At 33.9% G+C, this 22,255-nt stretch overlaps 3 protein-coding genes across 5 annotated transcripts; 2 read left to right on the plus strand and 1 right to left on the minus strand.

The window, feature by feature from the left end:
* The first annotated feature begins 5,542 nt into the window (after positions 1-5,542).
* On the plus strand, positions 5,543-12,483 carry LOC120143570 (protein PHOSPHATE STARVATION RESPONSE 1-like). Of its 3 annotated transcripts, XM_039157880.1 has the most exons (9): positions 5,543-5,782; positions 8,527-8,992; positions 9,086-9,178; positions 9,281-9,479; positions 9,569-9,645; positions 9,748-9,787; positions 10,415-10,472; positions 11,152-11,221; positions 11,763-12,483. In XM_039157880.1, the coding sequence occupies exons 2-9, from the start codon at positions 8,534-8,536 to the stop codon at positions 12,120-12,122; spliced, it is 1,356 nt and encodes a 451-aa protein (XP_039013811.1). In that variant the 5' UTR covers positions 5,543-5,782; positions 8,527-8,533; the 3' UTR covers positions 12,123-12,483. The 3 variants fall into 3 exon arrangements, with proteins under 3 accessions (XP_039013811.1, XP_039013808.1, XP_039013809.1); XM_039157877.1 differs by having other exon boundaries at positions 5,545-5,782; positions 8,527-9,178; XM_039157878.1 differs by having other exon boundaries at positions 5,546-5,782; positions 8,532-9,178.
* Positions 12,484-13,081: 598 nt separating this feature from the next.
* Positions 13,082-14,050, plus strand: LOC120143609 (probable LRR receptor-like serine/threonine-protein kinase At4g36180). Its single transcript, XM_039157899.1, has 3 exons — positions 13,082-13,448; positions 13,668-13,813; positions 13,901-14,050. Exons 1-3 carry the CDS (start codon positions 13,082-13,084, stop codon positions 14,048-14,050), a joined length of 663 nt encoding a protein of 220 aa, XP_039013830.1.
* Positions 14,051-18,501: 4,451 nt separating this feature from the next.
* On the minus strand, positions 18,502-20,201 carry LOC120143545 (nucleoprotein TPR-like). Its single transcript, XM_039157845.1, has 4 exons — positions 19,981-20,201; positions 19,797-19,873; positions 18,764-19,688; positions 18,502-18,688 (listed from the first exon to the last, which is right to left on the minus strand). Exons 1-4 carry the CDS (start codon positions 20,062-20,064, stop codon positions 18,602-18,604), a joined length of 1,173 nt encoding a protein of 390 aa, XP_039013776.1. The 5' UTR covers positions 20,065-20,201; the 3' UTR covers positions 18,502-18,601.
* Positions 20,202-22,255: the final 2,054 nt, after the last annotated feature.

The following is a 22,255-nucleotide window of genomic DNA, read 5'->3' on the forward strand; positions in this document are numbered from 1 at the left end:
CATTTTTTCTTAACTAAAGACAACTGGAAATTACGTAGTACCGAAAGGGCAGTTCAAAGGTGCTAACCCTTCCTTGACTGTAACCGACTCCCGAATCCGACGCATCTTTGGTAAAACGCAGATCAGGTAAGAAATAGGGTATCCGATCAACCCATTTATTTTTAAATAAATGATTGGTGGCGACTCCAATCCACATTTTTCAAGTCCAAGCCCAATTCCGGGGCCCAACCCGAAAGACGGTTACGACACCTTCCTTTCGGCACTAGAAGAGTCAGATTTTAGGTATGAAAGGCATTAACTTTTCAATTACAGCTCTCTTTTGGCCTGCCTTCCTTTAAAAACAGATGCTTCCTGGAAAGTTCACCATCCCTATACCCCTAAACATATCAGAAATGACAAACAAAAGTGCTGGTAACATGCATCACATTCACAACATCTGCCTTTTTTGACATGGGAATGATGGCAAGTCAAAGTGGAAAGAACATTTGGTGATCTCTTTTCTTGTAGGAATCGAATAGATTCATGAAAAAGCTCACCCTTTCATGCTTTATTTGAAACTATATATATGTATATATATATCTTATCATTGCTGCAAGCTTGGGGAAAAATTCTGAAACAATGCAAATCTTGAAGAGAATTCAGTTGTTGAAGTGGGGGAAGAAAGTGGGAAACTATGAGTGTATGAGTCTACAGAGAAGGCCAACTTGTGGGTTGAAACAGTTTGTTTGGAAGGTGAAGTCGCAGTGGACGCTGCAAAGGCAAGCTTGGAGGTCGCAAAGAAGAAGCATGCGGTTCAGTTATGACTTGCAGAGCTATTCTCTCAACTTCGACGATGGGTTTTCCCGTGATGAACTGAATCCAACACCATGAAACTCTTTGGCTCTCCTCTTCCAAATAAGTGGTTTGGGTGGCAATTTGATGTGTAAAGAATATAGGATTTGTCATTTCAGACCCCCCGTGTGTGTATATATTTCAAAAGTCAAATGTATAGCAAATATTAACAGAAAAATACCTGCTTGTGATATGTTACCTGTTGGAATTTGATCATATTTACTTTTATATATTCTCTTTTGAAGTTGAGATAAGATTAATCTCATGAAATTCTTATGTTTTTAAATTTTAATGTGAATCTAGATATACTTAATTATATTTTTCTAATTTTATAAACGAAAATTAAGATTGATAATGACCAAATCTCCATTAGTCATACTTTTTCCATTTGATGAATTAAATAATTTCTTTCTACATTAAGACTGTCACATAAGATAAAAATAAATGTATTTTTATTCGAAACAACTATAATAAGTATCATTTTGATAATTAATTAGATTGGGAATAAATAATTATGTTTAAGCTATTATTCAGGTAAAAAAACACAGTTGACTGTTTTGTCTTGTATTGATATTTAGTTCAATTAACTGAAGAGCCATCCCTCTGTTGACACGTATGAAATAAATTCTCATGGACTATTGTTTCTGTCTGAAATACCAGACACAATGAACTCTCCCAATTGGAATGTATAAGGAAAGTAAGAATAATATAAGGCTAATAAACGGTGTAATCGGAAATTTAATAAGATAATTAATAAAGTTGGTAAAGTGCTACCATAAATGTTGATAGACTCATAATGTTGTAGGTGGAAAACATGAAGAACTATTAAAAAATTTGGTAACTAGTAAACTTTGGTTATATGTTATCAATATATATATATATAAGTATCTATACTTACTTTAGTGTGAAAAATATTAATTTAGGGTTATTTTTTGAGTGAGTTTTAAGATATTAATTTAATAATTATAAACGTCTAATTATTTATTTTTATGTTACAATATATATTATTATTAAATTAAAATAATAAAAATAGATATTATATATTTATTATTATCTTTAGTTAAAATTATTAAATTTAAATTCTAATTAATATTTTATAAAAATCTAAATAATCAAATATTTTTTGTGTAAATAAAATTATTAAATTAATGTTGTAGGCAAAGTATCAAATAGGTTCCGAAAACGCTATAGTTGCTGCGATATTGTGGTCGCGCCACCGTCCGAAACCGTTATTCATGGTTTTTGCGGTGGGTCATGGATTCACACCGATTGCGGTCGATTGTGCCCGCAATTTAACGGGAAACGGACGATTGCGCCGATAACAGGACACAATCATCGTTATTCCAACCGTTACTGCAAAAAAAACTTAAGAAAAGATGATTTTTTGTGTTCATTGTCACCAAAGTTGTATTTTTTTTTCTTATTTCTTTCTAAATTCACGTTTTTTATACATGAATGTTGAGATTCAAAAGGAAAAAGAAAATGGAAAAGTAAAAAGAAAGAACGAACCTATTTCTCGCCAGAGTGGAGTTCACTATAATCGGAGAAATGAATCTTCGTCGGAGCTTAAGATTGTTGAAGAAAAAGAGAAAATTATTCACGCTCTGGATTTAGGCTAGAACATGTTATGATTTTAGAGTTTTTTTTTGCTTGTTTTATATTAAGTGTTGAGAGAAGAGAGCAAGAAGAAAGGAGAAAGAAATGAGAGACTAAAGAAGGTGCGGGGTGAGGGGAGGGATATAGTTTAGGATTAAAATATTTTAGGGTTATTAGGTTTAAAACAACACATTTTGGGCCCATTTTTCTAAAGTAAGTTATAAAATATATTTTTAAGGAATATATTAATTTTTTCATCCTTTCATTTTTTTAAATTTATAATTTAATATATAGGTTAGAATGTTAACTTTAATTTTTGTTTAATTTAATCCTAATTTCAATAATTTAAATAATAATGTGTTCACAATATTATCATGAATTAATTATCTTATCCTATTACCGGAATTTTAAAATTTATATGGTTAAACTATATTATATATGTCTAGCTTAGAAAACATTCTAAAAATCATTAAAAATTACTCCTTCTAAGTATAATTATAATTATTATGTTTTATGATAAGTTGTGCGGAATTAAAAATAATTCACGATCGCGGCATCCGTAGTGACCGCGATGGCATCCATTATGTCTGCAATCGCGGTAAACACGACACGACCAAAAACGCAGCCGCGAACGCTATTTAAATCCCTGGTTGTAGGTGGAAAACATGAAGAACTATTAAAAAATTTGAAACATAAATTGTATAGCTTTTGTATCCATACTTACTCTAAAAGTATGGATATTGTTTCGACAATAATTTATGTCCAACTATTGTCCTAAAAAAGCATTCATACCTATTAGGTATGTATCGATACTTATATTTAAAAGTTAACTGGTTAAAATAAAATAAGTGTTACCTATTATGTTAAACTACTTACCGGTTTGTTTGAATATTATTAATAATGTAAACGGTAAAATAAAATAGGCGCTACATATTACGTTAAAATATTTACCGGTTTGTTTAAACTTTACTAATAATGTAAACAATAAAATAAAATATGTGCTACCTATTACGTTAAAATGCATATAGGTTTGTTTAAAGGTTACTAACAATGTAAACGGTAAAATAAAATAGGCGTTATCTATTACCTTAAAATACCAACTGGTTTATTTAAAGGTTACTAATAATGTAAACGGTAAAATAAAATATTATCTATTGTGTTAAATAGACACTACTATTACGTCAAAATATCTATCGATTTGTTTAAATGTTACTAATAATACAAATGGTAAAATAAAATATGCACTGCCTATTATATTAAATAGGCGCTACCTATTACATTCAATAAGCGCTACCTTACATTCAATAAGCGCTACCTATTACGTTAAACTATCTACTGGTTTGTTTAAAGATTAATAATAATGTAAAAAGTAAAATATATATAACTTAATTGTTTGAAATGTTTTTTTAAAATTTGAAAGTATGAATATTCTAAAGGTTAATAATAATGTATTCATATTTACTCTAAAAGTATGTATATTGTTTCGACAGTAATGTAAACGGTAAAATATATACAACTTATCTGTTTGAAATATTTTTTTAAAATTCGAAAGTATGAATACTTACTCTAAAAGTATGTATACTTTAAATGTTAATAATAATGTATCCATACTTACTCTAGAAGTATGAATATTTTTATAAGCATGTGTACCAAAGTATCGATGTTGTAGGAATTGTAAAGAATTGAATAATAGCGTCTATAAAATATCGATACCTTAGACACATATATCGATACATGATAATATAACATGTTGAAATTTGACAAAACCGGTAAAAGTCTATCGATATAATGATAATAGGCATAAATTATAAGTTTCGATATTTTTATATCGTTATCGATACTTTTATTTCAATATGCTTCTCAAACAATTTGCATGCAAAACGTATCGATAGACATATATAAAGTATCAATACTTATAATTTCGAAAATCTATTATTTTAAAGTAATATGTTAATTTACAATGAAAACGGTAAAAGTCTACCGGTTTAATGATAATAGGCATAAACATCAAATATCAATACACATGTATAAAGTATCGATACGTGAAATTTCGAAACATATTAGTTTAAAGTAATAGGTAAATTAACAATGTACACGGTAAATGTTTCTATCGGTATAATAAAAAAAGACGTAAATGTACAAGTATCGATATTGTCATATAAGCGTCGATTCTTATAATTTCGAAACATATTACTTTAAAGTAATATGTAAATTAACAATGTATACGATAATATATTGATAATATTGAAAACAAATCAAGTAATTAATCTATTTTGTTATCGTCAGATTTCTAAAGCTACATCAACTTTAAATAGACGCTATATATTACATTAAATAAGGGTTACTTATTATGTTATTATGATTGATAATGTTTCTAATAATTAATTTATTTTGTTATCTTCGGATCTCTAAGTCTCTATCAACTTAAATTTTGGCAACATCTTAGGCGCTACCTAATATTTTGATAATATTGATAACAAATCAAGTAATTAATCTATTTTGTTATTATCGGATTTCTAATGTCCTATTAGCTTTTAAAAAATGTTACTTATTACGTTATATAAGCGCTACCTATTATGTTATTGTGATTGATAATATTTTCAGTAATTAACCGGTATGTTAAAGCCAATATTTTTTTGACGTATTTTACATACGACGATAATATTCCCGATTATTATCATTAACACAAATATCATTTCCAATGATACTTTTAATCGATCACCTATTTAACCAATTATATTATTTTTTAATCATATATTAGTCCGCTTAGCACCAGAACCTCCCTGGCACCAGAACCTCCCTTCCCAATTTCTTTTATAAAATAGCTATAAAAAAACCCAGTTTTTTATTTTATTATTTGAAAAGACTTATTTATTTGATTTAAAGGAAAAATAAAATGTGGAGGGCACCAAACTTTTGCCACTGAGAACGACCACGAACACAAATAACGCCCACGTGCCGCCCGTCAAATGTCTTTCCCAGCCATCCATCATGACCCTCCACGTAAACAATCAGATGGTCCTCACACCCAATTCCTGCCTCTTTTCAACTAGTCCCCCTGCGTCTTCGATGAGGTTGAGTTACACGCACCACGAACGGCTCGTGAGCCTTTCCACTGTCTTTCTTTTCTTGTTAGTTCATAGGCGGAAAGGGCCAATAGACGAGGCAAAATCGCACTTCGTCACCCATCACTTCCTTGTTTGGCCTACGCCGGTGACGGAACTTTGAAAAAACATCCGCTTATAGATTCTAGAATAATTCCTACCACAATCAATCTTTCTTTCTGTGACCCAAGATTTGGATTCGATTCTTTTTGGTGGGTTTCGATCCCGTGAGGTTTCTGTCAAGGTTTTAGGTAAGAATCGATTTACCCATTTGCCTGTTCTCGCTAAATTTGGCGTTTTTTGTGGTAAAATTCTGGTTTTTTGTTTAATGAAGTTTCTGTTATTTTGGGTGCTTGTTGAAGCTGTTAAAAGTTGTAATTGAACTGGATTGGCTATGATTTTTGGGGAATATTGAGTCATTCCTTTGATGTTTTGCATGTTGGGATTTACGGATACTTTTTCTTTTTGGTGAAATTCACATTTTCATATATATTTTTTGGATTTTCTGATGTTCTATTTTTGTCTCTTATCATCGTTTTTATTTCCTTTTTTTGCTGGAATTTCATATATGCTGATTATGCGCAAAAGCTTTAGTTTTTTGGTGTTAAAAATCTAGGTTTTCTTTTTTATATATAAATTGAATGGCCCCTGAAATATGAATTGCTGGCTTGGTGGAGTTAATTGTAGGTATTTAATGCTTAGGATTTGTGCGTGCGTGCGTGTGTGTGTATGTATAATATGGATAAAGAGGTTGCTGGGATTGATAGACTATTGTAGATAAGGGGGGTTGTGTAACTTGTTTTCTTGAAATGCCATTTATGTTGACATATTATAAGATTTTTGGAACTTAAAAGCTAAATCTGAAGCATGATGAAGGTTAGAGATAGCCAAACAGGAAAATAGTGCATGCTTGAATTATGAAGTTAGTTTGAGCCTTCTTGGTGATAAGGGAATAGTCAATAGAGAGTTTAATATTGCATCACATTCTTTGTCAAGGACTATCTGTTTAAGTCTTGTGCAGTTTTCATATAGATTCTGTCATCACTATGTCAGGGAACAGGTTATATGTCTTCTCACTGTAATTAATTTCAAGGATGGAAAAGCCTGTAATTTTCGCTTTACAAAAATCTTATGAGTTAATAACTGATGTTTGGTTCCTGTTGTTTACCCATTTTTTTAGATTTCTGGTAGACTTGATTCTGCTCTAATGTGTTGTTCTGTGCATTTTGAGATTATAATATTTTTGTCTACTCTGTGCATATCCGGCAATTGTTCTTCTTTACAAGCAAGGTAAAGGATACTTGAAGAGTAGATAATAGAGAAATTTTCAGGAAAAAGGGAGAGGAAATAGAATGGAAAGATAGAGGAATAGGAGAGTGGAATAGAGAAACTAGGGAATGGAAATCTTTACACTTGAGGTCAAATGTCAATTCATGATATGTCAATAACTAAAAGTTAGTAGAAACTGAAAGAACATACGTCCACATAAGCTACTTCCTAAACACCCGAGTTGATATGAGCCACATTTAACCTTAAATGCCCTTATAGTTTCGTAAATACTACAAGTTTCATTGAGAATCTAGAATACATATCATAAATTTCTAGCTTATTTAGCTGTATAACAAGCATGATCTTGTTCTGCATCAATTTTGTTTTATATTTATTGAACTTAAGTCATTTGTTGGGAATTCCCGAGTTGGAATTCACTTAAGCAAATTGTTATGTTGTTGAACATAATCTCTAACAATTCATGTAAGCACTTGTTTCTTCTTATTTCCCTGTTCATCTTAAGTTTCGTATCAATATTTCCCTGGAGATTTCTGGCGTTGATGTTTTTCATCAAAGGCTCAAGGCGCATCGAGGCGCAAAGTGTCCTGGAGCCTTGAGGCGCGAGGCGCATGAAAGGCGCGAGATTCACGAAGGGAGGCGCATGATATCCAAAAAAATTGTAATACATGTATATATTAATGCAATCAAACTCAAATATCATAGATACCCAATATTAGACTTCAATAGAGTTCATTCTCAAACTCAAAATACCAACCTAACGTCATAAAAGCTATCAACAAGCATAATCAAGTACTAAGTTTAACAAAAACATCCAACATGCATAAAAAAACATCAAATAAAGTCACTGATAATCATCATCAAACATCAAACTCATCCTTATCATCATCGTCAAGTGGTATGTCATCATCTTCCTCCTCATCCGTCTCACAATCCCCAACTTCAACAACTTCATCATCCTCGTCATCCCCAAAGTTGTCTACATCATCAAAATCATATAAAACTTCCGCTTCTTTTTTATTTTGACATTTTTTCTCCATGTATTCTCTAATCTCCTCGCGTACATGAGCTGGATATTTTAGACATCTTGTACTATTCCGGTATCCACCCACTATATGTTGTTTACCCCCATAAATACCTCCGGAAGTGATTTTGTCACAAAACATACATTTTACTTTACCTTTGCCCGTGTCAATGCAATACTTCCAAGCTATATCTTGCTTTGAAGAAGCTGATGACTGATTTTCAGAAGTGGCCGATCGATAGGTTAGTATGTGTGGATTAGAAGGCCAATTGACAGTCGATTGAGGGTTTTAGGGGGTCGGCCCATAGGAGAGAAGGCCCTGCAGTAATAATTACAAGGTTTTAAGCCCACATCGCGCCTCAATTGCGCCTCGACTGAGCCTCGCGCCTCAGAGCCTCGTTGCGCCTAGGCTACGTGCCTCGCTTCAGTGTTGAAAAAGCCCCGTTCAATGAGCCTCTGCGCTTTTGCGCCTCAGGCGTGCTTTTTACAACTTTTAGCTTTTTATTTATTAGATGATATTCACTGATGTGAAAAGTTATGATCTCGCCTTGTGGGCTTTTGCAAGCAGTAACAACTAACAATGATGCTTTTTGTGGCTCCTTGATTTGTTTAGAACAGTGTGAACTATGCCAATTAAGCTAATATTGATTGACCAAACCATTGACACCATCTTTTTTAATTAAGCACAGCTATGGAGGAACGACCTGCTTTTTCCATTCAGAGATCAGGTGCAAGTCAGCTTAATAACCATGAGATATCTGGAGGATTATCATCATCTTTTCCCGCCCTTTCAACACATCTGGAAGAGACATATCAAAAGTTCCCCAATACTCAACAAGCACATGCAGAAAGAGAACTAATGACTAGGCCTTTGGCCCTTGCAACTCATCTTCCCACCAATAATGGGGTGGTTGGTCACATATTTTCATCATCGTCTGGATTTTCAAGTGATATTCATTACTCATCAGCATTACCAAGTGAAAAGCATTCAAGAAATTCTCCTTTCATATCTCAGTCACCAACTAATACTGCAGCATTGCCATTATCACAATCTTCACATTCACTGTTGCCTCAATCTACAATACCAAGTCACTGCAACAAAGAAAATAGTGGTTCTTGGTGTACAGATCCAGATTTTCTTGATTTTCCTGTAAGCACCCCTGTTCTGAGCAGTCAAGTACAAAACAGTAGCTGTAGTGGTATTATAAGATCTGAGGACTTGGGCAAACAAAATGATTGGCAGGAATGGGCGGACCAGCTTATCACTGGTGATGATGCATTGGCTTCCAATTGGAATGAGCTTCTTGTTGACAACGTTACGAATCTGGAACCAAATGTGTGGATGCTTTCATGCTATGGAAGATAAAGCTTATCCAGATAAACTTAATCCTTTTGGCATTGTTTATCTTTGATTTATTTTTCCTTCTTGTTGCTTCAGATGGCATATCAGGTGGAAAAACCATGCACAACCGTACTTGCACAGAATCAACAGCTTCCTTCTCCATCTGTAGAAAGTCAAAGTGTTGTAAACCCCTCTTCATCTGCAAATAATGCCCCAGCAAAACCACGAATGCGGTGGACGCCAGAACTTCATGAAGCCTTTGTTGAAGCCGTGAACCAATTGGGAGGCAGTGAAAGTGTGCTACTTACATTCCTCATGAAACTGTTGCCAAAAGTCATCAGGCTTATGTTATGTCTTAATTTGTTTGGTATTTTCAACTTACAGGAGCTACTCCAAAGGGTGTGTTGAAGCTTATGAAAGTTGAAGGCTTGACTATATATCATGTTAAAAGTCACTTGCAGGTGCATACACCTTTTTTTTATTCAAATATATATTTTAAATGTGTGCATAGAGACTTTGGTTAGATTACCCTTTAACTGGAGATGCCATTATCTTCATTGCAGAAATACAGGACAGCTAGATACAGACCAGAGCCATCAGAAGGTATATGTTAAACTCCCTTTAAGTTTCTTCTTTGACCTTATGTGTGTTACTTATATGTGCTCCAGAATCATTAGCTGTCCAGTGCAAATTTATGATGCATGTCTATTTTGCACTCAGCAATCTCCCATCCCATACTGATAAATTAAAAGTTATAGCAGTGTAAGTGAATGGATGGATGAAGGGTTGTTGAGACTTGAGAGATGATCTTTTTCTCATTAATGAAGTGTAATCCATTTGGTTAAGCCGGTTCCAGGATCTTAACTGTCTGTTTTTTTGTTCATTCGCACTCTCTTTGCCCCTTCTTGATATATTCATGAAACTGGTTATCTTTGTAGTTGGCATGGATGCTGTTAAGATTAGAATCAAGAGAAACTATAGATTTTCTTGTGTATCCCTTCGGATCCATATACCTTAATATGGATGAATTATTTACAAATTTACAAGTATGACATTTTGTATGAAGAACATGTCTATACCAACTCTACTACCTATTTCTCAAAAGATACTTTGTCATTGGATCATAAATATTTAAGTGACTCTATTATGCATATCGGATCCCCAAAAATTCTCAGCTGTGATTGCAGGTGGCTCTATATATTTAGCTGACATAATGACTATTGCTTGCAGGATCCTCAGAGAAGAAGTTAACTTCTAAGGAAGAAATCTCATCTCTGGACTTGAAAGCGTAAGTAATTTCTAATGGTCTGCCAGTGATTTCTATTAATACTGTATGGTATTTTTTTTCTGGGTTAGGGAATTGAATCAGTGACATTGTTTGAGCATCTGCTTTTATACTTTGTGTGCTTTAATAATGTTTGAGTAGCATACTTGGTAATTATTTGGACCTCTTTTGTTATGAATGAGTGGGATGCTGCTATTCCGAGCAGGGAAATATCACCTTTTAAGAAAATGGTTAGTGACAAATTTGTATGAACTATGAACTGTACTACGTGGGAACCGTCTGCTATACTCAACATATCGGAAATGCTGATCTGAAACCATGAATGGGTGGTTGATGCATCTCATTAGTTCATTCTTTAGCTACCTTAAACTGATGTTGGATTGTGTTCAAATCTTTTGTCATGTTCAAGTTTTGACAAAAAAGTTTGTAATATGCTTCAAAAATGAAAATGTTTGCCATGGATTTTCCTTGGTAAATCTATTTGATAGGGAGATGAAGCTGCAAGTTTAACAGTTCTTTTCCCATTTTATTGCATTTTGCAAAGATTTGATTATAGAAAACTCCAAATGGAATCCATAATTAGCATATCATATAATCAAGGTCTGATGCAGCTTCAGTCGGTTGATTTGTTTAGTTTACAGTTCATCATATTAAGTGCGTTTTTCATTCTGAACTGGAACAGGGGCATGGGGATAACTGAAGCTTTGCGTTTACAGATGGAAGTTCAGAAGCAGTTGCATGAACAGCTTGAGGTATGAATCTGTGTTGGGAAGGATTTTAGGACTTAAAGAAAATTGAATTAAATGAATCTACCTTTAAATTTGCCTTGGAGGAAGTAGAGGACGGGAGATCTTTTTTCCCCCTTTAGACAAGCAGAAATTATGTTTCTGTTGTGCTCGCATTCAGATTGATGGCATTAGATTCTGAACCTGGGAAAACTGATTTTATTGTCATGAGATTTTCGGACAAGTTTGGGGGGTTGATCTGCTGGGTATTTTTTCATGGGTTTTATTGCCGAGTTATTGTATGTGATGTGGTGGTTGTATTCAGTAAATCACTTATTATTTTTTGGATGAAGAGCAGCTATCTAAAACATATTTCGTTTTTAAGGCTAAATTTGACATGGGCGTAAATGGAGTTATTTATTATGTAATCCATCTTTGCCTTGTGGAGTTGTGCACCATTATAGTCAAAGTTCTGAATGAACCCTTCATTAGTTGAAGTTTCTAATTTTTTTTCTGAGGGGTCTATTGTTGTAACATTAATATCTTTAGTTTCTCTTTTTCTCTACAGATTCAAAGAAATTTGCAGTTGCAGATAGAAGAACAAGGGAGGTACCTTCAAATGATGTTTGAGAAGCAAAAGTCAGGTTTAGACAAGCTGAAGGGATCATCTTCTAATCAGGCGAATCCACCTGTTCCTTCAGATGCTACCAATGAGTCTCCTACAAAAACTGAAATGGAGTCCTCCCAGAGGGATCCTGGGAATTCCGGAACAGGCACTGTTAATGCCAAGTCCATGTTGGAAAGAAGTCCACAAGAAATTTGTGGAGAGCATAAGGCACCTGAAACAGGTGATCTAGAGAAACCCAAAACCCGTGTTTCTGAGTCAAGTTCACAACAAACCTCAAAGCGCCCAAGAATTGAAGAATAAGTTATATGGCAGCTTTAAATTGACTACCATAATTATTTCATGGATGAGCCCAAGATGAGCCAAGTTTAGATAAGTTAGAGCTTTAGAAGTTTTAAGGTCCTCTTCCCTCATGTAAATCCTTGTGAACAATTTGCTTCAGCACTGCCGTATTTAGCTAGAAGAACAAACGCTTATAAAATAGTTGAGTTTGATTATCCAGACTCCAACCTCATCAAATGAAAAATGCAGGTGCATTATATAAACACCGGTTGCACAAACTGCATTAGTTAAGACAGTGAAGGAGCCCGATTTTTTTAGGGAATTTAGTTGTCATAAACTTGTTGAAAGACATGAATAAAATTCCCATTCCGAGATTTGTACATGGCTTCAATGTATCATAGTCTATATGTTTTTTGTATTTCCTTCCGAGTAAAGGGAAAATGAATACCATAGCCATGTGCGAGTGTGTAATATGGTAAATGACATTGACCCTTTGTTTCACATTTCCTGCGTATATCATCATTCAGTAATATCAAATCAGCTGCATTTAACGTATACGGTGTCAAAGTTGAAAATTGGCCCGAGTTGGAAAAAACACAAGCATGCCGGATTTTCCAAACCCACCTTAAACCTGTAAATTCTTTAACAAATAAAGCATGTCAAAATTTTCAAATCCGTCTCGTTCTCATTCACGTTGTTTTGCTTTCTTTACTGCCATTGAAGATCACCTGTTCAGAAAGAACACAAGCGGAGGCACTCATCCGATGGAAGAACACATTGCCTTCTTCACCACCTTCGCTTTACTCATGGTCGCTGTCCAAACTCAACAACCTCTGCAACTGGACTTCCATTACCTGCGATGATGCCACTGCAACTGTCTCCCAAATCAAACTCTCCAATTCAGACATGTTCGGTTCCATTCTCAGTTCAACTTCACCCATTTTCCAACTTCACGCACTTCGACCTCAAAAAACAACACCATGGATGGCCCGATACCGGCTTCGATCGGTACTCTTTCCAAGCTGGTTGTGTTGGATTTGAGCAACAATTTTTTTCAAGGCGAGCTACCAGTGGAGATTGGTCGGTTAAGGGAGCTTCGATATCTGAGTTTATTCAACAACAGTCTCAGTGGAACAATTCCTCCTGAAGTTAGCAATCTCCAAAATGTAAGACACCTCGACCTCGGATACAACTACTTTGTTTCTTCAGACTGGTCTGGTTTCTTGTCCATGCCATCGTTGAAGTACCTCCGCTTTGCTAACAATGAACTCAAATCGGAATTCCCTCGGTTTATATTCGACTTCCATATTCCTTCTTTCCTAGATTTGTCTTTGAATAAGTTGATTGGTCCGATACCATAATCACTTTTCACAAATCTCACCAAGCTTGTGTCTCTCAATCTCACTGATAATGCCTTTGAAGGGCCATTATCTTCCCATATTTCTAAGCTTTCAAAACTCATATATCTTCAGCTAGGAACCAATCAGCTATACGGTTCGATTCCCGAGAGTTTAGGAACCATGTCTGAGCTTCAGACTATTGAAGTGTTTGAAAATTCTTTTTAAGGGGAGGTCCCATCTTCTTTAGGCCAATTGAGAAAGCTCAAGAGACTTGATCTTCATTCCATTGGCTTAAACTCTACAATCCCATCCGAGCTCGGTTCATGTGTTAACCTCACCTTTCTGGCCTTAGCTGGGAACCAACTTGCCCTTGTCCTTGTCACAACTCACAGAATTAACCGAGTTGGGTTCATCTCAAAACTCATTCTTCGGTGAGATTCAATTCTCTCTGGTTTCTAGTTGGACCAATTTGATCAGTTTGCAACTTCAAAACAATCTTTTCACAGGGAAGATTCCACCAGAAATCAGTCTATTAAGAAAGCTCCTGTTCCTCTTTCTCTACAATCAACCAACTCTGCGGTCCAATTCCTTGGGAAATCGGAAAGTTGATGTAACATCCTAAACTATGGGTTAGTGACTAAATCGTAAAGTTTCAGAAGTTGGTGACTAAAGTAGAATAATGAAATAGTTCAATGATCATTTGGAAATATTACTTGAAAGATGTTAGTAATTATTAGATGAATTGAAGGGAAAAAGGGTCATTTGCAGGGAAAATAATTAAAAATGGTTATATATATTAAACACGTGGAAGAGAAGAGGAAACAAAGTGGTTTCTAGAGTTCTCTTCATCTTTCTTCTTCCTTCACGAGTGAAAACCAAGAGCTAAAGGTGAGTTTTCTGATTTTTGAGTTTCTGGTTAAATTTAAGGTTGAGTTTTGATTATTAAGTGATAATTAAGCTTAAGGAGCTTAAATTGTTTTGAACAATAATGAAGGGAATAAGGGAATTAAAGGAAAGAGAGGAATAAGTGAAATCTTGAAAGAGGGTTCTTTAATGAGGTTTCAGAGTGATTGACTTCATCAATCTAATTAAGATTATTGAGTAGAAATGAGTGCAAGTATGTGTAGGGAAGTTAGGAATATTAAAGGAGGCGAAATATGAAGATTTGAGCTGAAAAGAAAGTGAATTTTGTGCTCTAACTAGAATTTCTGGGTTATGTGCATCGATGCACATTCATTGTGTACCGATGCACTCTCAAATGAATAAACATCGAATGCAACTAGTGCATCGATACATAAGGAGTGCATCGATGCATCCCCTTAAGAATAAAACATCGAAGGTGATTTGTGTACCGTTGCACGGGTAGTGCATCGATGCACCCGTTAAGGAATACATCGATACACTGTAGAGTGCATCGATGCACACCTTTATTAAAAGATGAAAACAATTTCCTTTAGCCTAAGAATTGATAGTTTAGAATATATTAATTAGTATACTGATATGTACCAATATATTACTATATAGATTCAGAGCTTAATCGAGTTCCGGAATCATTGACAAGTAAGATCGATCTAGGGGAAAAATAAGAGATTGGCATTGACTAGTGAGGCCAAGTGAGTGCATACTAGTGACATGTAGTGTTTAATGGAAAAAGACTTGCGATGAGTCTATTTCCTAAAGCAATGACATGTAGTGTTTAATGGAAATAGACTTGCGATGAGTCTATTTCTAAAGCAATATGTATGAAGTCATGAACTGATTATGTGGTGTTATGATTATATGTGCTATATGTGATTGTATTACATTAATTGTATGTATGCATGACTAAAGATATTGATATGCTTTGTATATGCTATATGATTTGTGTAAAACATTATTATGTAATAATGGAAGAACATGAAAAAAGTTATATGATAAAGACATAAAGAATGAAATGAACATGTGACATAAGCTATAAGTTAATGAACTATATATATATATATATCCATATGTATATATGTGTGTGAACGTAAGATAACCAAGTATAAGTAATATTATATGGTATAAGTGATTACACGAGAAAGGTTAAGAGACTCTATGAGGATAGTATGAATTTGAGGGCATAAACATAAGTAATGATACATAAGTTATATAGGGAAGATTTAAATACTTAAAGGAAACTACGGGTTATGAGTTATAAAGTGAAGAATTACAAACTTCTGAAAGAGTATTATAGAAGTCATGGAAATTGAATTAAATAAATAGATAAAACTAGTATATAGAATGTGAGTGAAAGGGGAATTGAGATAAGATAAGTAGAAACTATGCATAGGATAGAATGAGACTATTTGAATTTGTAGTATAAACTTTATAAAGGAAGACTTAGGTAAACTCAGTATATGATACAATTATAGAACCTTATTATACAAATTATATTAAAGAGTATATATGAGTATATGAGTAAGTTTATAGGTTAATGATAGAATATATAAGATTATATAAATGAATGATCATATGGAAAGGGAGCTAAGTTTAATGATGTTGAACCCTATGAGTAGAAGTTATGTGATTATAAGTAACATGATTACATGATCACAAGATATGATACGTGACCTGAGATATATGAAAGAGAAAGTATATGTCATATGAAATATTATATGACTCTGTGATTATATGAAAAAGAATACAATTATATGTGAAAAGCTTTGTGATATGTGAATTATATGAAAATGTTCTACGCGTAAGTGAACCATGTGTCTATATGTATATGTGATATGTGATTTATATGACAATGAGCTATGTGAAAGAACTATGAGTCTATGTGTATATGTGAATGTATGATAACATAAATATTAATGCCCATGTTGTGTGACATGAGAGCTAGATGTATAGTTGGCATGCCAAGAGTCGAGGGTCTACGCAGTCCTTCGGGACATATATGTATTCTTTGGAACATGTGTGAGGTCTTTTGAGACACATACTTGATCCTTGGCATATGCATATGATTCTTAAGGAATTTTCTACGTGGTCCGTAGGGACAACCTTATATAGCACTTCGGTGCATTTCTACGCGGCACTACGGTGCAATTCTACGGGGCACTTCGGTACATTTATACGAGCTGTGGTGACAACATTAGTGCACAACCTCTATAGGCTCACATATCTATAGTTCTCAAATGTGTACATGGGCTAATAAAGAGATAATTGTAAAAACAATGTTGTATATATGTGGATGTATATGTGAATGAGTATCAATGACTTATATGATGATATAAGAATTTGTATAAGATATATAATATGAACGTAAAAGATCATATGAACAATAAGTAAGAGATATGAAGAATAATAGTATAAGAATATGATCAAAATATAAATGATGACATGTATGTACACAAGTATGTAATTGTTATATATAGAAAAATATATGAGTTGTATAATTTGATAGCATAAAACAGTCATGCATGATTAGTGGACATGAATTTCATTAGATGTGTTTTTTTATGCCTCACTAAGTCATATACTTAGCGTGTGATTGTTTCACACGTAGGTTACAGAAGTGAGAAGAGTAAAGAGCAATGTGGAGCAAGACAAGTCAGTCCTCCTTATTGAAGGTCAGATCAGAAGAAAGGTGAATAATATGTATTTTAAGATATTAAGTCCTAATTGGCATATATTCAAAATAATATATTGTATAAGCTCTGACTAGTTCTGTAAATGTTTGAATAAGATATGTTATAAAAACTTTAAATTATTCATTATTTATACAAGTAAATGTTTTGAAAAGTCAATGTGACACCTGAGCAAGACAAGTCAGTCCTCCTTATTGAAGGTCAGATCAGAAGAAAGGTGAATAATATGTATTTTAAGATATTAAGTCCTAATTGGCATATTCAAAATAATATATTGTATAAGCTCTGACTAGTTCTGTAAATGTTTTGAATAAGATATATGTTATAAAAACTTTAAATTATTCATTATTTTATACAAGTAAATGTTTTGAAAAGTCAATGTGACACCTCGGACTCGTATTCGGGTTGAATACGGGTTGGGGTGTTACAGTTGAAGTCCCTGAACAATGAAACACTATGGCCTTTCAGGGAATCATCTTTCGGGTCCAAATCCTTGGGCGATATGGACTCTTTCAAACCTTGAAAGCTTACAGCTTTTCTCTAATAATCTCAGTAGTACAATTCCACCACAGATTGGAAACATGACACCCCTGAAATCATTTGGTGTAAACACAAACTCCTTGCACGGGGAATTACCGGACACAATTTCCAGCCTCACCAACTTGGAAGAATTCTAGATGTTCTTTCTGGGGTACCATTCCTCGGGATTTCGGGAAGAACAGTCGTGTGCTGAGAAATGTTGGCTTATCCAACAACAGCTTTTTCGGGGAATTATCTCCCGAATTGTGCACTGGTTTTGCTCTTCGAAACTTCACAGTCAATGGAAACAACTTCACGAAATAAAAATCCAAGTCCTAAACCAAACTTGGTCATATCTCCATTGGTGATTATTGGATCGGCTTGAATTTGTGTTATATCTCTCCTAGTGGCCTCTACTATCAGTTAACTTTTCGGATTTTATGACAAACTATTGTAGCATGGGATTCTCTATAAACTGAGGAAGATGGATCTCTTTTCTAGTTTTACTCTTTTATCTCTTTCTCCTTTAATTTCGATTTATTTACTATTGATCCTTATTTGAATTGATTGTTGATGAATGGTTATGAAGGTTAAGGGTCGAGTTTTGTGCGTTAATATCACTGATCTTCTTCTTAACGAGCTTCTTTGTTTAGATCAGTGAAAATTGAAAAATTTTAACAATATTACATGATTGAAGCAGAAAAGACATGAAAATGACTATATCCATTTTAAACAGTAATTATAAAAATAGAAAAATAATTAAGATAACATGAAAATAATCTTATACCAACTAGTACAGACTGATTGAAATGGACGAGTAATGCAACTCAAACGAGGGATTCTCTACATGTATTAACATCCCCAAAGTACAAAGAACAAGAAAGAATTACACCAACCAATAAATAAACACATGTATACTCTTCAATACTTGATCGATCAATAGATCACACATCGATAATTAAAACGAAAAAATAAACACAAGTATAAGATTATATGGACACTAAAAAAATAACACTCGCAATACATATCTTTTTCATTGGAGTTGGGCCTCAAAACCTCCATTCAAAGCTCTCTCCAATCTTTTCTCAAATGGCGTAGAATGCCAATTCACTTTCTTATCCTGCATGCACCCAAATGAAATTCCATCAAAATCTATCACGCCTTCGTGTGAAACACAAAAGTAAAAGTTTATTACCTCTCTATACTTGCTGGTACTGTTTGGTATTCCTTTGAAAGAAGCAGCCGAGTCCTTAATGGTGGTGGTGGTGGTGGTGCTCTCATGATTCCAATAGGTTCCAACGGTTCCGATTATCGGCATCTCATCCGGGCTTCTACTTGGAGACCTCCTTGGTACGGGTGATGCTGAAAACTTGTTGATATCGTCCAGAGTTAATGCGCCCAAAATCGGCCTATCTTCTGGGCTCATCTTCATCGCAATCGAACCTGGCGAGACGCTTCTCTCTGGAGTACATGCAGCCAAAGTGATACTCTTTTTCGCCGGTGTGCTTTCTCTTGAAGACAACCAGTTGGAAAGGCTTGCATCAACTGATACTTCTTCGCTGAAACTGAATGACCGATCCTTGGAACTACGGGTCAAGCTAGTCGAAAGCCGGGGCTCTTCTTGTTCCAAGCTGAGATTCTCCTTTTTCTGTTTCAATGGTGTTGACCCTTTGGATTTTACCGCTTTCCATTGATCTAGATTTTCAACCGGCTTCAGCACCGGATGAACATCGCCGTCCCTACCCCCTCGAATGAAATCGATGGACTTCGGTTCATCATTGAACCCAACATAATCTTCTATATCGTCCTCATCATCGCCTAGATCACTTTCTTCGTAGTCCAATTCATCGTCTTCTTCATCATCACTTTCTCTACAATTCTGATACCTATGATTAGGAGGGTAAGAACTTGAGCTAGACTCTGAGGAATTCTCAGACTCCCTTGGTTTAGCCAAATCCTCCCCTTCTTTCACCTTCAATTTCTTTTCCCCTTCCTCTTCATTACGCAAATCAAAATCAGTACTTCCGTCAACTAAAACATGTTCATAGGTCTTAACATTAGTATCAAAAGTTACTTTCTTCCCGGAACCCGAACCAAGCTGCTCCTCCGCCTTATCATCTCTAAACCCCCAAATCAAACCCCCAAAAACAATTGTATCAAAATCTAACCCATTATTTCAAACATAAAAAAGAAGAATTAAACATAATAAACCCGATAATTGTACTCACCGGACTTCCTTGATAGGGGTTCCCAAGCTGCTCTGTTCTAAAGAAACTGTAGACTGCACACTGTAAACTAAATTTCTCTGGGGAGAAAAGAAAAACCCGAAATCATAAGCTTCATGCGACTAAAAATACCCACATAAAGTAAAATAAAAAAATTCCCATAAAGAAAGAACAAAAAAAAACTTACTTGAGATGGAGATTGAACCTTGTGTCTTAGTTTTCGATTCTTTCGGTTTTTGGAGGAACCAAAACAAGCAAGAAAACAACCCATTGCAAGAATCTCTCTTTGATTCTTTAACAATAAAGAAAAACTTGTACTTTGTCTTGGGGCTTTCTTTCTTGGCGTTAATAATGGTGGGTTCTCATGATTTTAGAATAGAGAGAGATGAAGCACTAGGAGCGTTTTGGGAGAGAGAAAGGAACAAAGGAGCGGATCGGACAAAACAGTTTTAAAGTTTAGTTTTTTTGTTTGTTAATATTACTTTATAAACTTGGGAGAGAGGGAAAAAGGAAGTGACCGTTACGAACCATGATTGTGGATTACAGCCTCTAATTTTTCGTTAACACTTACAAAAAATTAATTGTAATAAAAATAAATAATAAACCTATCTTGACCGTTAATATTGGTATTATCCCCCACGTCACGCATTTTCTTTTCTCTTTGGTATTAATTAAAAAAGTATAAAAAATAAAGTCATGAAACATTTTTAAATATTATTTAATTAAAATTGGTATGTACTTTAACAAATATTTAATACGGTATTTATACGTTTTTTCCGAAAAATCACTGGTGATCGGTATATTTACCATAAATCTTAAAATTCGATGAAACCAGGGTCCTGCACTAAATATAATTTATACCCAGGTATAGCGCTAAGCAGGGGCAGCGTTATACCCCTTACGTGGCGTATAGCGCGGATCAGTGGGCGCGTTATACCCACGTATAAGACATGTCAGAGTATAGCGCGGTACATGGGGCACGCTATACCCACGTGGCGTCAAATCAACATATAGTGCGGGACAGAGAGCGCGCTTTACTACTACGGGTTTTAGATCGGGAAATATAATCTAACCGGTGTTAGATCGGTAAATATACCGGTCACCGGTGATTTTTCGGGAAAAATGCCCATTTATATTAATATGATATTTATCTTTAAATAAAATATAAAAATATGATACTTATACTTTTAAAAATATTTAATATGATACTTGAATTATCATTTTATGTATTAATATGGACTTGAATTATCATTTTATGTATCAGACTATCAGTATAGTACTTGAGTTAACAATATTTATAAATGTCACACTCATATTATCATTTTGTGTATTATTCGGATACTCAAATTAAGTTATCACTATTACCAAATCACGCAATGTAATATGTATGGTATTGGACATTTGGTAACAACACATATATCGTATTTAATGATGATTATTTGATCTCAACTTTTTAAGTTTTAATATGAATCTAATGAGTTTTAACCTTTTTTTTCCCTTTTTCTGAAAATTTGGGTTCATATTGAGTTTTTTTAAGGATAAGATTGAGTCAGATTTAAGATGAAAAATATTCGATATAAGAATAATATTATAATTAATCTTTATATATTTAGAAATAATTGTTATAATCTCTTTCTATCTATATTTTTGTTCAATTAGTCTCTATTTTACCTAATAAAAATAAAAAATTATATATATGTGTGTGTCCAGTTAAGTACTATTTTTCACCTTAAAATTCAATTTTAAATCGAATAAAATTTTCCTAAACCCAAATAAGATGACGGATGGGTGGGTATTATATTCAAGTTCATGTCATCCAAAAATCTGACCTAACATCAAACCATCCCTAATTACATCGAATGCGTCACATCATATACGTTATCAAAATATAGATACAAAGTAAAATATATATATAACAAATGTATATTTATAAATTCAATCATAGATAATCTGTATTTTTATTTATTTTTCATCCCAAAGTATAAAAGTAAACTTATTTATATTGATCAAACATCGATTTTGATCAAGATGTTAGAAATTAATGCACGAAATCTCCCCATATATACGTTTTGATTATTTGATTTTATGCCAAGATCGAAAGCTTATTAAACCTTATAATGAATAATTAATTCCTAGATTTGAGGAAAAAAAAGTAAATTATATAAAGTTGTTCAAAATAATAATTAATGATTATGAAAATAATTTACTTCGATTAATTTGCGTTTGTTTCCAGAAACAACGCAACGAAAAGGTAAAAAGAGACAATGGGGTGAGAGAGGCTCGGCTCTCGACCTCAGGATAACTCAACCAGCTATGAGACCTACGCGCTAGCCAACTGCGCCACCACCCCTTTGCTAACAAGGCTTATTATGATTTTATCTGAATAGTTTTTCATATGTTTAGTTATCTTATTAGAGAACCATATCAAGTAATTTTAAAATGGAACTTTTAAATTATGACCT

Source organism: Hibiscus syriacus, unplaced genomic scaffold, assembly GCF_006381635.1.
Source record: "Hibiscus syriacus cultivar Baekdansim isolate YM2019G1 unplaced genomic scaffold, ASM638163v2 tig00110858_pilon, whole genome shotgun sequence".
Lineage (NCBI taxonomy): Eukaryota > Viridiplantae > Streptophyta > Magnoliopsida > Malvales > Malvaceae > Hibiscus > Hibiscus syriacus.

Bases quoted from the DNA above. Each gene is read 5' to 3' on its own strand.
- LOC120143609 (XM_039157899.1), top strand. From the start codon at position 13,082: ATGGATGGCCCGATACCGGCTTCGATCGGTACTCTTTCCAAGCTGGTT. The intron at 13,449-13,667 runs GTCCGATACCAT...ATTCTTTTTAAG, and splicing joins GTCTTTGAATAAGTTGATTG to GGGAGGTCCCATCTTCTTTA. The intron at 13,814-13,900 runs GTCCTTGTCACA...TCTGGTTTCTAG, and splicing joins CTGGGAACCAACTTGCCCTT to TTGGACCAATTTGATCAGTT.
- LOC120143545 (XM_039157845.1), bottom strand. From the start codon at position 20,064: ATGGGTTGTTTTCTTGCTTGTTTTGGTTCCTCCAAAAACCGAAAGAAT. The intron at 19,874-19,980 runs GTAAGTTTTTTT...TTTTCTCCCCAG, and splicing joins AGGTTCAATCTCCATCTCAA to AGAAATTTAGTTTACAGTGT. The intron at 18,689-18,763 runs GTAATAAACTTT...GGGTGCATGCAG, and splicing joins GTACCAGCAAGTATAGAGAG to GATAAGAAAGTGAATTGGCA.
- LOC120143570 (XM_039157877.1), top strand. From the start codon at position 8,534: ATGGAGGAACGACCTGCTTTTTCCATTCAGAGATCAGGTGCAAGTCAG. The intron at 9,179-9,280 runs GTGTGGATGCTT...TTGTTGCTTCAG, and splicing joins TTACGAATCTGGAACCAAAT to ATGGCATATCAGGTGGAAAA. The intron at 9,480-9,568 runs GTGTGCTACTTA...TTCAACTTACAG, and splicing joins CCAATTGGGAGGCAGTGAAA to GAGCTACTCCAAAGGGTGTG.